This window comes from Cibotium barometz, chromosome 43, assembly GCF_041138505.1.
Source record: "Cibotium barometz isolate CiBa-2024 chromosome 43, ASM4113850v1, whole genome shotgun sequence".
Classification (NCBI taxonomy): domain Eukaryota; kingdom Viridiplantae; phylum Streptophyta; class Polypodiopsida; order Cyatheales; family Cibotiaceae; genus Cibotium; species Cibotium barometz.
The window spans coordinates 6,854,465-6,867,822 of NC_141088.1; the positions used below are offsets into that span (position 1 = coordinate 6,854,465).

At 47.9% G+C, this 13,358-nt stretch overlaps 1 protein-coding gene across 6 annotated transcripts in view; it reads left to right on the top strand.

Annotated features, from left to right (window-relative positions):
* LOC147613476 (retinal-binding protein) overlaps positions 1–13,358 on the top strand; it is a 196,775-nt gene that overhangs the window by 135,255 nt on the left and 48,162 nt on the right. For all 6 annotated transcript variants that reach the window (XM_086781412.1, XM_086781411.1, XM_086781413.1 and 3 more), the window contains exon 11: positions 2,575–2,640. In XM_086781412.1, coding sequence (XP_086637538.1) covers positions 2,575–2,640 — 66 coding nt within the window. The remainder of the gene's footprint in view (positions 1–2,574; positions 2,641–13,358) is intronic.

A 13,358-nucleotide genomic window follows, 5' to 3' on the forward strand; every position in this document is an offset into this window, starting at 1 on the left:
CGATATTGCGGCAAGTCATATACCAGTGGAACAACAAGGCTTCTCCAACACCTTTCAAAGATTGGGGGACAAGTTGCCCCATGCAAGGAGATTCCGAAAAGCATTGCCGATGACATTTCGTGGAAGATGAGCGGCGGCTCAAATTCAAGTAGAGGAGCATCATCAACACACGCACCGGCACCACCACCAGCACCACCATCGGCACATGATGAAGCGGCCACCGGCTCTTTCATTGGTGTATCCTCCACTGCCACTTCCATGGATGCACGGTTCGGTTGCATTCCTTAAGGAGCGGCAGCGCCTTGCGGAGATAGAGATTGCTCGCACCATATAGAATGCAATCTTGCCTTCAATGTACTCCAAAAGGAGCAATGGAAGAAGATGGTGACGGTGATTGCGAATGTGGGCCCATGTGAGGGGTGGACGGGGGTCTCTTACACGGCTATGCGCACGAGGAAGATTGATGAAGAGTGGACGAAGTATGGATGTTCTATTCTCACAGATGGATGGAGTGATCAAAGGAAGCGTGGCATTATCAACATCCTTGTGTCTTGCCCGCTTGGCACATACTTCTTGCGTGCGGTTGACACCGGGAGAAGGGGGAGAAAGACTACCGGGAGTTTCATCTACCGCCATATTAGGCAAGCGATCATAGAGGTCAGCATTATTTTACTTAAGTGTGGCTGATTTTGTCATTTGTGCAAAGCCCTCAACTCATATGATTTATCTACCATGTAGGTTGGGGCTCAAAACTTTGATCAGAATAGATGGAAGAGGTCTCTCTGGTGAAGTGGTATCTTAGATGGTGATGGGGCAAAGCAGGTGGTTGGATGGTGTATCGGCATGTGAGGGAGAAGGCCAAGTATGCACGGTCGGCTGCAACACCGATGGGGCGAGGAGAGATGGTAAACTCCGGAATGAGTGGGATCAGAGAGAGGGATCCCATTAGATAGTCCACTGTACCGGCTCCATGTCCGAAGGGGTACGAGGTGAAGGAGTTGGATCTAGGCCATCTAACGAGGCCATTATAAATGGCTAGCCTATGAGCCTTGCCGAGGGCTAAGAGATACTCTCCATAGTCTGTGCGGGCTGCTTTATCCTGTGATGGCCGCCCTAGATCCGTACCCACCGTGTCGATCTCCTGGTACATGGGATCATTTATCTCAAAGAAGGGTACGTGTGAACCTGCGGTGCGGGCATTGAAGTCTCCAACTAGGAGGATGTTCCCTAGACTGGAAAACTTCATAATGTCATCATAAAGGGGCAGGTACGGGGACTCTCCATGGGTGGCCTATTTAGAATTGGAGGGTGCAAAGTAGCACATTGCAAGGTAGATGTCTCAGGACCTCTCTGTCTGGATCCTCACCCACAAAAACCGTGCGGCCTCATCCTGTCCGACCACCTCCTTGTATAGTAAAGCCACCCCTCCTGACCCTCGGGTACCCCCTACTGTCATGGGTGTGGGCGGTGAACAGACTCCCATCTGTATCCTCTCACCTCTGGAAGCTGACTCCCCTGGTACTGATGTGTCTCTGTGTATGACCAAGTCTCTCCCTCTAAATGTCTCCTCGAACATACCTGCATCTGTCCTCAAGGCGCCATTGCAGTTCCAAACCGCAATCTCTAGCTTGGTCTCATAGGTCTCGCACCGTCATCGGGCACGTTGCTCGGTGATGATCACCCTCCCATCTCTGTACACTGCCCATTTCCCTGCCTTCTGTGCATCCAGGATGCATGGCATGCACTCCCTCCTGTGTGCCACATGTGCTAGTGTGAGATCGTCTTCGAGGTAAGTCTTTTCTCCTTTTATGCCCACCTTTTGGTAAGAGAGAGAGAGAGAGAGAGAGAGAGAGAGAGAGAGAGAGAGAGAGAGAGAGAGAGAGAGAGAGAGAGAGAGATGAGATGAGATGAGATGAAATGAAATGAAATGTTATATTAACGTCTTTAAAAGGCCATAATGACTTATGAGACCAAAGAGAGAGAGAGAGAGAGAGAGAGAGAGAGAGAGAGAGTTATATTAAACGTCTTCAAAAGACCTAGTGCTCGGTCCCACGAACGTCGGCCACGATCGCCTCATCAGATGTAGATCCAGGACATGCTCCATCGCCATCGAGCTACTTTTCCATGTGATGTAGCTGAGGGAGAGCTCTCTGCCATACTCATTAGCCCCATGCTTGATATTTTGGAGAGTGGTTTCCCATCTATTGGGGGACTGATCCTCCTCTCATGTTTCATGTTCTTGGTAGTCCATGATGAGATTTCCATGGATAATTTTGTATCACTCCAGTGAGATAGTTTTCTTTTGTTTGTGTTTTAGTTTCCATTCCATGATGAGATATGCTATGGACATTATTGTATCTATTTGGTCTCATAGGTCCATTGGGTCTATATGTTTAATGTAGCTTTCTTTCTCTTTTCGTTTATATCTTTCTTTCTCTCTTTCTTTTCATCTGACATGAAAGAAATTACGTCAAGCCTCATAAAAATATTCAAAATACCGTCTCAAGAAAGTTGTGAAGGAAAGTCTATTGAGAACCATTCTCTTATTTGTTTACCAATCATGCTTTTGTGCAGGTAATTGTGACAGTGGATTGTGCAGGATCTCTAGTTGCTTGGGATTTTCGATTGACTTCTGGAAAGGTATGACTTTCTTAAACATTACCATCTATAAAAAGTTCTTTTGACTCACACTATTGAAAGGTCTCTATTGGTTTTTATGCAATCACCATCTTTGTGCATGTGTAGACACATACGTACATGCGACATTGTTTGTAGCAAGAAAGAAAGAATAAATATATTAACGTCTACTAAGGACCCAAAGGATCTATGAGACCAAAAGGTAATACATGTGATCGGCGAGAAGATTGAATGTCCAAAAACATGAAAGTAAAAGGGAAAAAAACCCATCTATCAAATAGAGGAACTGCGTACTATGTGACCCATGTAAGTACAATGGAATAGGAAGATACCATCATGTGTTATCCTCCCCATAGATAGAATGCATAATATGAATTTCCACCCTCTATGTTGGTGCGGCTATGGAGCTTGAGTATGATCCAAATCTGGAGCTGAGAGGAAGAGGGCTTGAATCTCTAGGGGCAGGGATTCTCGGGTGTTTGGAAGGACTGCTCTCTCTCTCTCTCTCTCTCTCTCTCTCTCTCTCTCCCGTTGTGCCCGAGATAAGGGCAGCTCGAGAGAAAGGGAAAGTGGCCTTCTATAGAGATGGTAGAGTGGTGATTATGGAGAGGCGCTCTTCATGACGGCGCAAGACCTATGGGACTACACTCAAAGTTGCTACTTGGAATTGTAATGGATCTCTACGCCTTGATGTGGGGGCTTTTGAGGATAGTTTCACTGGGAGGGACATCATCTTCTACTGTGAGACGCATCAGGCTCCTAGACAGTCCATGCCACATGTTAGTGGATACCGATGGGAGACAGCTTGTAGTCAGGAGACTCGTTCACAGCATAGAGGACGGGGCTTAGGAGGAGTGGCAGTATTGTTTAGAGAGGAGCTACAGCCACTGATACATATAGTCCGCAGAGTTGAGCAGGCTAGGTACATGTGGGTTAGACTGAGGGCAGAGACGGGCAAATATCTCTACATTGCTATATGCTATTTTGCTCCTAGTACATCAGTGTATGCATCACCTAGCGCGCAGTCTCCCTTTTCTATTTTGGATGATGACATTTGGGAGTTCTCCAGGGATGGTGACATCATTCTCCTGGGGGACTTCAATGCCAGGACCGCCCATAACCAGACAGTATTTTATGATACCTCAGAGGAGATGTTGAGGGAGCTTGATGTTAGGGATATGGGCCTATCTAGACTCTCACAGGATGAGGAACTTACAGTGTATGGGCGGTATTTGATAGACATGGGGAGTGCACATGGATTGGCCATCCTGAATGGCCTACAGAGATTCCTGACATCGGGCGGTTTCACTAGCTTTCCACATAGGCATGGTGCTAGTACAGTGGACTATGTTATGGCTCAGCCCAGTCTCATTCCCTCTTTTCAAGATTTTATGGTAGGCACTAGGCCGGTTGGAATAGCAGTGGATCATGCTATCTTGTCCTTCACTCTCACATTTCAGTTCAGCACAGCTCCATTGGGACAGGTCTCCACACACACTCGTTATACCTTTATGAGGGAGACTGACACCGTGTACACGGATGAGATATGCAGACGCTTATGTGCCGAGGAGCCGGGACGGCCATTAGATGAGCTCACTCAGATATTGATAGAGACGCTTCATGCTGCAGCATCAGAGGTATATCCCCATAGTCAGCCTACACGGAGACGATCTGGCAACATGCCCCAGAACAGTTGGTATGATGAGGAGTGCAGAGAGATGAGGATCAGATTACAGAGAGAGGTGCTCATGGGTGTTACCACTCACCCACAGACAGTCACGGATTACCTTCCGGCACCTAGTGCGACGGAAGAAGAGGGCTTATCTTGCTCAGTTAGAGAGGGATTTGTATTAGTTATTTATGAGTCAGGACTCAGGCGAGGCATGGAGACTATTCCATGCGCATTCACCATCACCAGCCATTACCTCCACAGAGATTTGGGGTGAGTATGCAGCATCCCTGTACAGAGCAGGCAGGACAGCCGCCCCTGCCAGACCCATCGGAGCCATGCCCAGAGACATGTGCTTTCTTTACTGTTGAGATGGTAAGGAAAGCTATTGACAGGATGAGGACTGGGAGAGCATATGATCATGATGGTTTGGTAGCAGAACACTTTATTCATGCCAAAGATATGCTTGCAAAGCTTATTGCTATGATGTTTAACCGAGCCATGTGTGAGGGTTTTCCTGAGACTTGAAATATGTCCACGATTGTGCCTATCTTCAAGTCAGGGGATCCCATGCTTCCTGGGAATTATCGTACCATCATGATTGGTCACACATTGGCTAGATTATATGCATCTATTCTTGAGCAGGAGTTGAGTAGATGGGCGGAGAGAGAGGGCATACGTGCATCGGGGCAGGCAGGGTTCAGGAGAGGTTTCTCCACTCTTGACCATATCTTGACACTCAGAGCTATTATTGAGGAGGGCATATTATATGGCAGGAGGATTTACTGTTGCTTTGTGGATTTCCGCAAAGCTTTTGACACAGTACCGAGAGCCAGATTGATGCGCAGACTACAGGAGATGGGAGTGCCCACAGAGCTGATTTGGGGAATCATGGCTTTATACAGGTAGAGCGGGAGGGTGACAGAGGAGCACAGCTAGCAGGGACATGGATTCCGCTGTTATTGTATGCTGATGATATTGTGCTGATCTCAGATTCTCCAGAGGGGATGCAACGTCATTTGGATGCATTGCACACGTTTGCACAGGACAGTGGATTGTCTGTTAACCTTGGTAAAACCAAGGTGATGGTGTTTAACACCACAGCACAGTGGGTTAGGAGGTCAGTATCCACCTTTACATATGGTCAATAGACAGTGAAGTATACAGATGCATATACTTACCTTGGTGTGGTTTTTAGTGGCCCACTATTTTCCTTGAGGAGAGCAGTGGAGACCAGATTGACCAGAGCTTATGCAGCATTGGGGAGACAAGAGAGGATGTGTTCGCAGGTTCAGTTTCAGGAACCTCGAACAAAGCTCTGGCTCTTTGACACTTTGGTCACTTCAGCCATGCTGAATGGAGTGGAGATATGGGGACCCTTAGTGGATCACCACAGCCGAGCTGGTAGCACTGATGGATGGAGACGTATGGAGAGGCCCTTGGTTTCTATGATTTCTCGGATGATTAGGGCCAAGGCCTCCGTACCACATGATATTATCCGTGCAGAGATGGCTGCCCCCCCATTGGTAGTAGAGGCACTCACTCGATCAGTCTCCTTTGTACATAGCACTTGGGCTCTCCCTAGAGACAGATATGCTTGCTTAGCCTTGGAGTCTTCACGACAGTTGGCATCACAGGGAGACGGATCATGTTGGAATGCACAGATTACAGCTTGGTTCTAGCTGCATGGCTTTAGTATGGATAGGCTACCTCCATTTCAGTACTCCCTGGATGCACCCTCCCTCTCTCTCACACGGGCAGAGATTACCAGACTTATCAGGCAGGACTTGATTCAGCTGGACACTAGGAGGACATGGATACAGCCGACACACGAGCTCGGTACGAAGATGGCTTTCTATAGAGATCATCTTCTCCAGCTCACGCAGGATGGGTTTGTGATTAGACCCAGGTACATGGATACTCATCTTTCTCATGGGGTACGGTGTGCTATTGGTCAGATGCGCACATCCTCACACCAGCTAGAGATTGAGACTGGCAGATTCAGAGGAGTACCAGCTGAGGCCAGGATTTTGTCAGCTATACCAGATGGAGCCAGAGACAGAGTTACATTACATATGTCACTGTCTAGTATATTATGAGATACGAGGCCGTTTTCACTGCCTGTTTAGAGAGGGTTTCGGACCACTTTCTAGAGTCATGAGATACCAGGATCAGAGATGCCTCGGATTATACTTGCTGGTGCTTCGTAGACATAGAGAGGGTCTCTTGAGAGGGAGGGGATGAGAGAGGGAGAGACACCTACAGAGGCAGATTACAGACTTCTTTCGACCAGAGATTGAGCAGTCAGGCTAGCAAGTATTGCAGCTAGCCCCAGAGTATAGCCGCACCAGAGGGAGACTGATTGATCGGGCTATAGAGCTGGGGCGGTCCAGGCGTCCCAAGATGAGAGGCCCATCTCGACACCGGCGGAGACTACAACAGAGGATCAGGACCATACTAGCACGGCGTGGGAGACGTCCAGTCAGAGTACTCACCATGGAGGACATTGAGGATATCTGCCATTGATCGATGAGAGACATCTTTGGATAGTGATGTGTATGATGCTTACCTTTGTTGCTAGAGTTTTCCTCCCAGATGTTATCCATTAGGAGCTGCTAGTACCGTACTTTTCCTCATAGTTGTTTTAGTTTCAGTTAGTTGTTTAGTTGTTTTTAGCTTTTCTTACACAGACATTGTATCAGATCCACCAATTGTTGTAACCTTTTTGGTCTCATAGGTCATTTTGGCCTTCTGAAGACGTTAATATATCATTTCATTTTATTTCATTTCTCTCTCTCTCTCTCTCTCTCTCTCTCTCTCTCTCTCTCTCTCTCTCTCATGGATGGGCTCCTACTCATGGTTCCCCTGGCACCTATGGATACCATTACAGCCCAGCTGGCATCACTCCTACACACGGTTGCATTACAGAGCTTCCCACATCGTGTCCACTCTCAGGAGAGCCTGCGAGATCTGGGACTATGCCCCAGAACAGATGGTATGATGACGAGTGCAGAGCCCTATACTCACGGCTTTGCATACAGAGAGCCTTGGGAGCCATCACAGAGCAAGAGTCGAGGAGAGAGATGAGGAGACTTACTTCGCCGCAAAAGGCGGGCCTTCGCAGAGATACAGGAGCTAGAGATCTTTCATTTCTTCATGAGTAGAGATAGCCCTGTCTCATGGCGGCAGTTCAGAGAGCCCCGGACACCGACACCTATTGCAGACCCACAGACATGGCACACATATGCAGAGGGCCTATACCACGCCCCACAGCAGCCACCTATACCTTAGCCACAGGAGCCTCGACCTACCACAACTAGCTTCTTTACCCACTCGATGGTACAGGAAGCTATCCGCCGCCTACAGCATGGACGGGCCCCCGACCATATGGGCTTGTAGGGTGAGCTTCTCATATATGCAGTAGATTCTTTGGCTCCTTTTCTTGCACACCTGTTTAACAGGGCACTAGCAGAGGGCTTGCCTGCGGAGTGGACGATGCACACCATTGTGCCGATTCACAAAACAGGGGATATGCTCGATCCGAGCAACTACAGGACGGTTATGGGTTGCCACGTGCTGGCCAAACTCTATGGTGCAGTGCTCGAGCAAGAGCTTAGCTTATATGCTGAGCGAGCAAGTTTACGCTCATCAGGGCAGGCAGGCTTCAGAAGAGCTTTCTCTACCACTGACCATGTATTCAAGTTGAGATGTATGATTGATCAGGCCAGAGTGAGGAAGAGAAAGCTCTATTGGTGCTTTGTGGATTTCCGCAAGGCATTTGACACAGTACCACGAGAGAGGCTCTTTCAGCGCCTGCAGTCTATTGGCATACCGGGCAAATATGACATGGGGCATCTATGCATTATATGAGCAGGTTTTTGGGCGAGTCAGATGTCCAGGAGGTATGTCCGAGACTATTGCTAGCACCATTGGTGTGAAGCAAGGATGCCCACTTTCCCCCACGCTATTTGGGTTATACATTGATGAGGTGGCTGACTTCATTACACGGGGAGGTGGAGATGGAGTTGATTTAGCAGGTACCTCAGTACATATTATGCTTTATGCTGATGATATTTTATTAGTGTCTGAGTCTCCAGGTGGTCTACAAGAGCATCTACATGCACTCGATGATTTCTGCACAGAGGGGTCTTACTGTGAACCTTGGGAAAACCAAGGTTATGGTCTTTCATACATCGAGACAGGGCAGGAGTCAGCTGACATTCACTCTCGCAGGACGCCAGGTGGAGGTGGTGACATCATACGTGTACCTAGGGGTTACCTTCTCTGCAGCAGCCACCCGCTTCACCATGGGTTCAGCAGCCAGAGCTAGATTGACACGGGGATATGCAGCATTGGCTATGCTAGAGAGACAGTGCCACCAGGCGCATTTTCAGGAGCCCCGGACGAAGGGGTGGCTATTTGACACATTAGTCACACCGGCTTTGATGTATGGAGCAGCGGTAAGGCCTTGCTACCCATTGGTGGACACAGATAGAGAGACCACAGGTCCTCATGATGGCACACATGATACGCAGCAAACCGTCAGTACCTCATGACATTATCCGAGCAGAGTTTGCTGCGCCTCCTATGATGGTAGAGGGCATATTTTAGACTATATGCCTGCTAGACAGATTCAGAGAGATGCCACAGGACAGATTGTCATACAGAGCTTTTGAGGCATTGAGACAGCTGGCTGAGGCAGGAGACAGAGGATCATGGTATGCACAGGTCACACATTGGTTCTCGCAGCATGGCCTAGACATGGATCATCTACCACCATTCCAGTATGACAGGGATGCACCACATATCCGTCTCTCTCATAGTGAGAGGAACGAAGTACTGAGACAGGACCTATGGCAGCTCTATACATGAGAGACATGGATATCGCCTACACAGCCTCTTCCACAGAAGATGCTATACTACAGAGATCACTTCATGAGTATCACTGATGATGGATTTATAGAGAGGCCTAGATACATGGAGGGCTTTTTACCACACGGCTCCCGAGTGGCTATTGGTTAGCTTAGAGTTTCATCACACCGATTGGAGATTGAGACTGGCAGAGCAGGACGGGTCCCCCGAGAGGAGAGGGTATGCAAATTGTGGAGAGAGGAGGTGGAGAGTGAGGAGCATTATGTATGCAGATGCAGAGCATATACATCCATTAGAGAGAGATATCCCATTTTATTCAGAGAGCCATATTTCCGACGCTAGATCTTTGAGGCAGCAGACCAGCGCATACTGGGGAGATTCATTCTAGACATACAGCGCCACAGAGAGACATCATTACAGGCTCAGACAGCTCCAGAGGGGGGACGACAGACACAGATTACTACATTTTTTCAGAGATCCATCCCGCTCCCAGTCCCTATACGGCAGGGAATTACTCTCTAGAGAGCAGACACTCAGAGCCCGCAAGAGACAGAGAACACCTGGCTTTCGGACACCACGCCTATACCAGAGAGAGATGACAGAGATCAGAGCTCGGGAGGGTGCGGAGTGACTGGCTCGCTTCAGAGCACACCCAGGCATGTTCTTCAGGGAGCTGTGGACACCCCCTTCATTGATGTATACGATTTTATACCCCCAGTATGGTACAGGATGGAGCTAGCTAGGTTGCATATCATGATTGTATACTCCATGCATTTAGCTTGGCATTCTCCTAGTAGTAGAGGTCCATCCCCTCCCCCACTCATTGTACTTATTGCACACCCAGATTCAGCTTTTAGTTCAGTACTTTTTCATTTTGTTGGGATGATAGAGGATACCCCATATAGGTACACCGATTTGTCTCATAGGCTGAGTTCGGTCTTTTGGAAGACGTTAATAAAATCTTTCTTTCTTTCTTTCTTTCTCTCTCTCTCTCTCTCTCTCTCTCTCTCTCTAGTTACACATTTGAGATACATGGATTACCCCAGGGGAGCCCCTAACACCCAAGATGTAGTACTACAGTGACCATTTTCTGAGGCTTACAGAGGATGGATTCATATAGAGGTTAGGGTACCTAGATGTTGTCATGTCACATGCCATGAGGATAGCACTTGGTCAGGTCATGGTCTCATCCCATAGGCTAGAGATTGAGGTTGGCAGAGCAACAGGGATCCGTAGAGAGAGCAGACTCTGTATATTGTGCCATGGAGGAGTAGAGTCTGAGGAGCATTATATTTGTCAGTGCCTAGTGTATTATGAGATCAGGGGGAGATTCCACTGCCTATTCAGAGAGGAGTTTGGGCCATTATCTTGGGTTATGAAGTATCCAAAGCAATGTTGCCTCGGTCTCTTCCGGTTGGAGATCCGACGACACAGAGTTACTATAGAGATCCTTGGCCCGAGTATAGATCTCTGTAACTATTGGGTCCTCCAAGCTCTTTTCATGTGATGGAACTCATGTCCGGACACTTGGATAGGTTGATGGACACATGGGAACAGGGATCCTTAGGTTGGCACAGGAAAAAGCACTAGACTTGGTCAAAAAGCAAGAAAAAGCAAAAAGTCAAACTATGTTGACCAAAAGCTGAGGGCACCATTGGAAAGAGGACATCAAACCAGATCAAAGAGCTAAAAGCCACTTTTTCAAAAAGCAGCTCTAGGGCCAAAAAGCCTTGAAGTTGTAAAAGCATAAATGAAGACTATTATTAATATTTAATAAAACAAAAGCAAAGAGGCAAAGCAAAAGCAAGGCAAGGCAAAAGCATGGACCCCCCATCAAGTATATAAGAAGCTTGTACCCTTATGGTGGAGCATAGAAACTTTTGGAGCTTAACTTCGTGGAGAGCAAGAGTAGCCTTGAGCAACGTCATCATCCTCCCTCTCTACCTCCTAAGCACCGCCCACATCCCCCATCTCTGCCTAGACACTATTGCAAAGCCACCGGCGCTGGTGTCGTCGCCCGTTCCACCAGCGTCGCCGCTACTTCCGTCGGTGCTCCGCCACCCAGAGCCAGCCTCCGCCGCCTAGAGGGAGATTCTGCCGGTGTCATTGCCAAGCTAGAGCCGTATTCCGTTGCTTGTATCTGCTCTACCTCTTGCTGCTGCCTTTGCACGTCTCAGTGACTAGCGCCGCGTGCACCTCCATCTGCCGCCCTATGCGCCTGTGCCTCTACTTGCCGCTCCTGTGCGCCCTGACAAACGTGGCTGCGCCACCCCATTGTCTTTTGTAGCTGCCTTTGCGTCTGCCTCCAGACGCCGCCATAACTAGCCAGCAGCGCTAGTATAAGCGCCGCCTGCCACCTCTAGTGCCGAAGCCGCCGCCTGCAAGAAAAGCCGCCACTTGCGCTGCCATCAAGAGAACTGCCTCCAGTAGCACCGACTGTCCCACCTCAGAGCACTACCGCTCTCAAAGCTCCGGTGATGTTCCGAACTTCCGCCACCTCCTTGGTGTGTGTCACTTGGGATTACCTTCATCCGAATTGGGAGTAGAGAACCTTGTGGATATTTGGAAGCATCATATTTGATTCAGACATTGGATTTTGGTACTAGCCCAGTGTAAGACTCTTGTGGGTCATCCTCGTGGTGAGCTCGGCATCAGATATCTTCTGCCTTGACATCGACTTCAGGCCGACCTCGACATCGGCACTCTTGTTTGATATTGTATTCATTGATCCTGGCTTGGAATTGTTCTTGAAATAAAATCTAGGGCCTATTCCCCGCTCAAGGTGGTGTAGTGTGTGAAACCCCTATACCCATCTTTCTCTACCACTTCTCTCTCTCTATCTATATCTCATGTACACGTGGTTGAATTTGTCACTGCACACTCCATTGGGCTTACAATGGTATCATAGCAAGGATCTAGAGCATCAAGGAGGGATCGAAGGCCGCCTATCTGTCTCTCATGAGACCATGACATCAACATAATACCGAGATTTTCAAAATTTTTGACAGTATCTTCAGGATGAAGAGTTTCTAGCTTGGAGAGTCAAGAAGGAACAAGACTATAGAAGAGCTCAAATGTTCGAAGACTATCAAAGACTAGGCCATTGAAGTTGAAGGTGTGGAAGCCGCCAAAGCATACTTATGAGCTACCATTGGAGAAGAACCCAAAGTCACCCGATCCATCACTCATAGAGGACGGAGAGAAGTTACCCCTAGATCTGCTCTATCTGATGCAGTTTCCTCAGGCCTAGCAAAAGAGAAGAAGACAAAGGAGCCTTCACTGGCAAAGTGGACTTCAAGCCGGGAGAGAAAAGTGTAAAATTTGATACCTTTTATAGAAAGCGGGACACCCAAAAAGCCCTATCCTTCATCAAACAGTTGGACGCTGCCTTTGGAGGAGATGACTTCTCTGTAAAGTCCAAATTCCGCGTGGTCCGCATGCATTTGAAGGATGCCGCCTTGAATTGGTGGCTAAAAGTGGTACAAGATGGGACCAAGCCTACTTTATGGACCGATTTCAAAACCATGTTCAACAAAAAGTTTCTTCTTGCAAACTTCGAGGCAGATGTGCAGAAGGAATGGAATGAGGTAAAGCAAAAGGCCGGAGAAAGCGTGGCAACATATCTTAATAAATTTTCAGCCGTCTCATCGAAGTTTACCTCATATATTCTCATCCCATCATTGATGGAAATGCGTAAGTTTGTCAATGGATTGCAACCAAAGCTTATGCAAGTAGTTTATATGGCGGGACCTAAAACCTTGGAAGAAGCCCAAGACAAAGCCTTGTAAGCCGAAGCTCTACACATGCCTTCGATGGTGGGCAAATCAAACAATGCGAATCGAGACTCGTCCCAAAAGAAGAGGTTCAAAGGAGGATCTCAAGCAAGGAACGAGCCACAAGAAAAGAAGAACAAGAATGAGGATAAACCCCCATTGTACCAAAAGAAACTACTCATTATCACTTCCTACATCTTCCTTATGCTCAATGGCACCACATTTCTCAACACTCCCCCTTGGTGCCATTTTCTTAGGCTACTTCAAGGTGGTCATATGCAAATTTTACAATATATTTTCACCCCCCCTCATTTCTAACTTGGCTAGGTATTTCAGAGGCTCCTTGGCTTGGTTACTCTCTAGATTAGAGGTTATTTTAGAGATGGTCAGTGATTTTCACTCCCCCA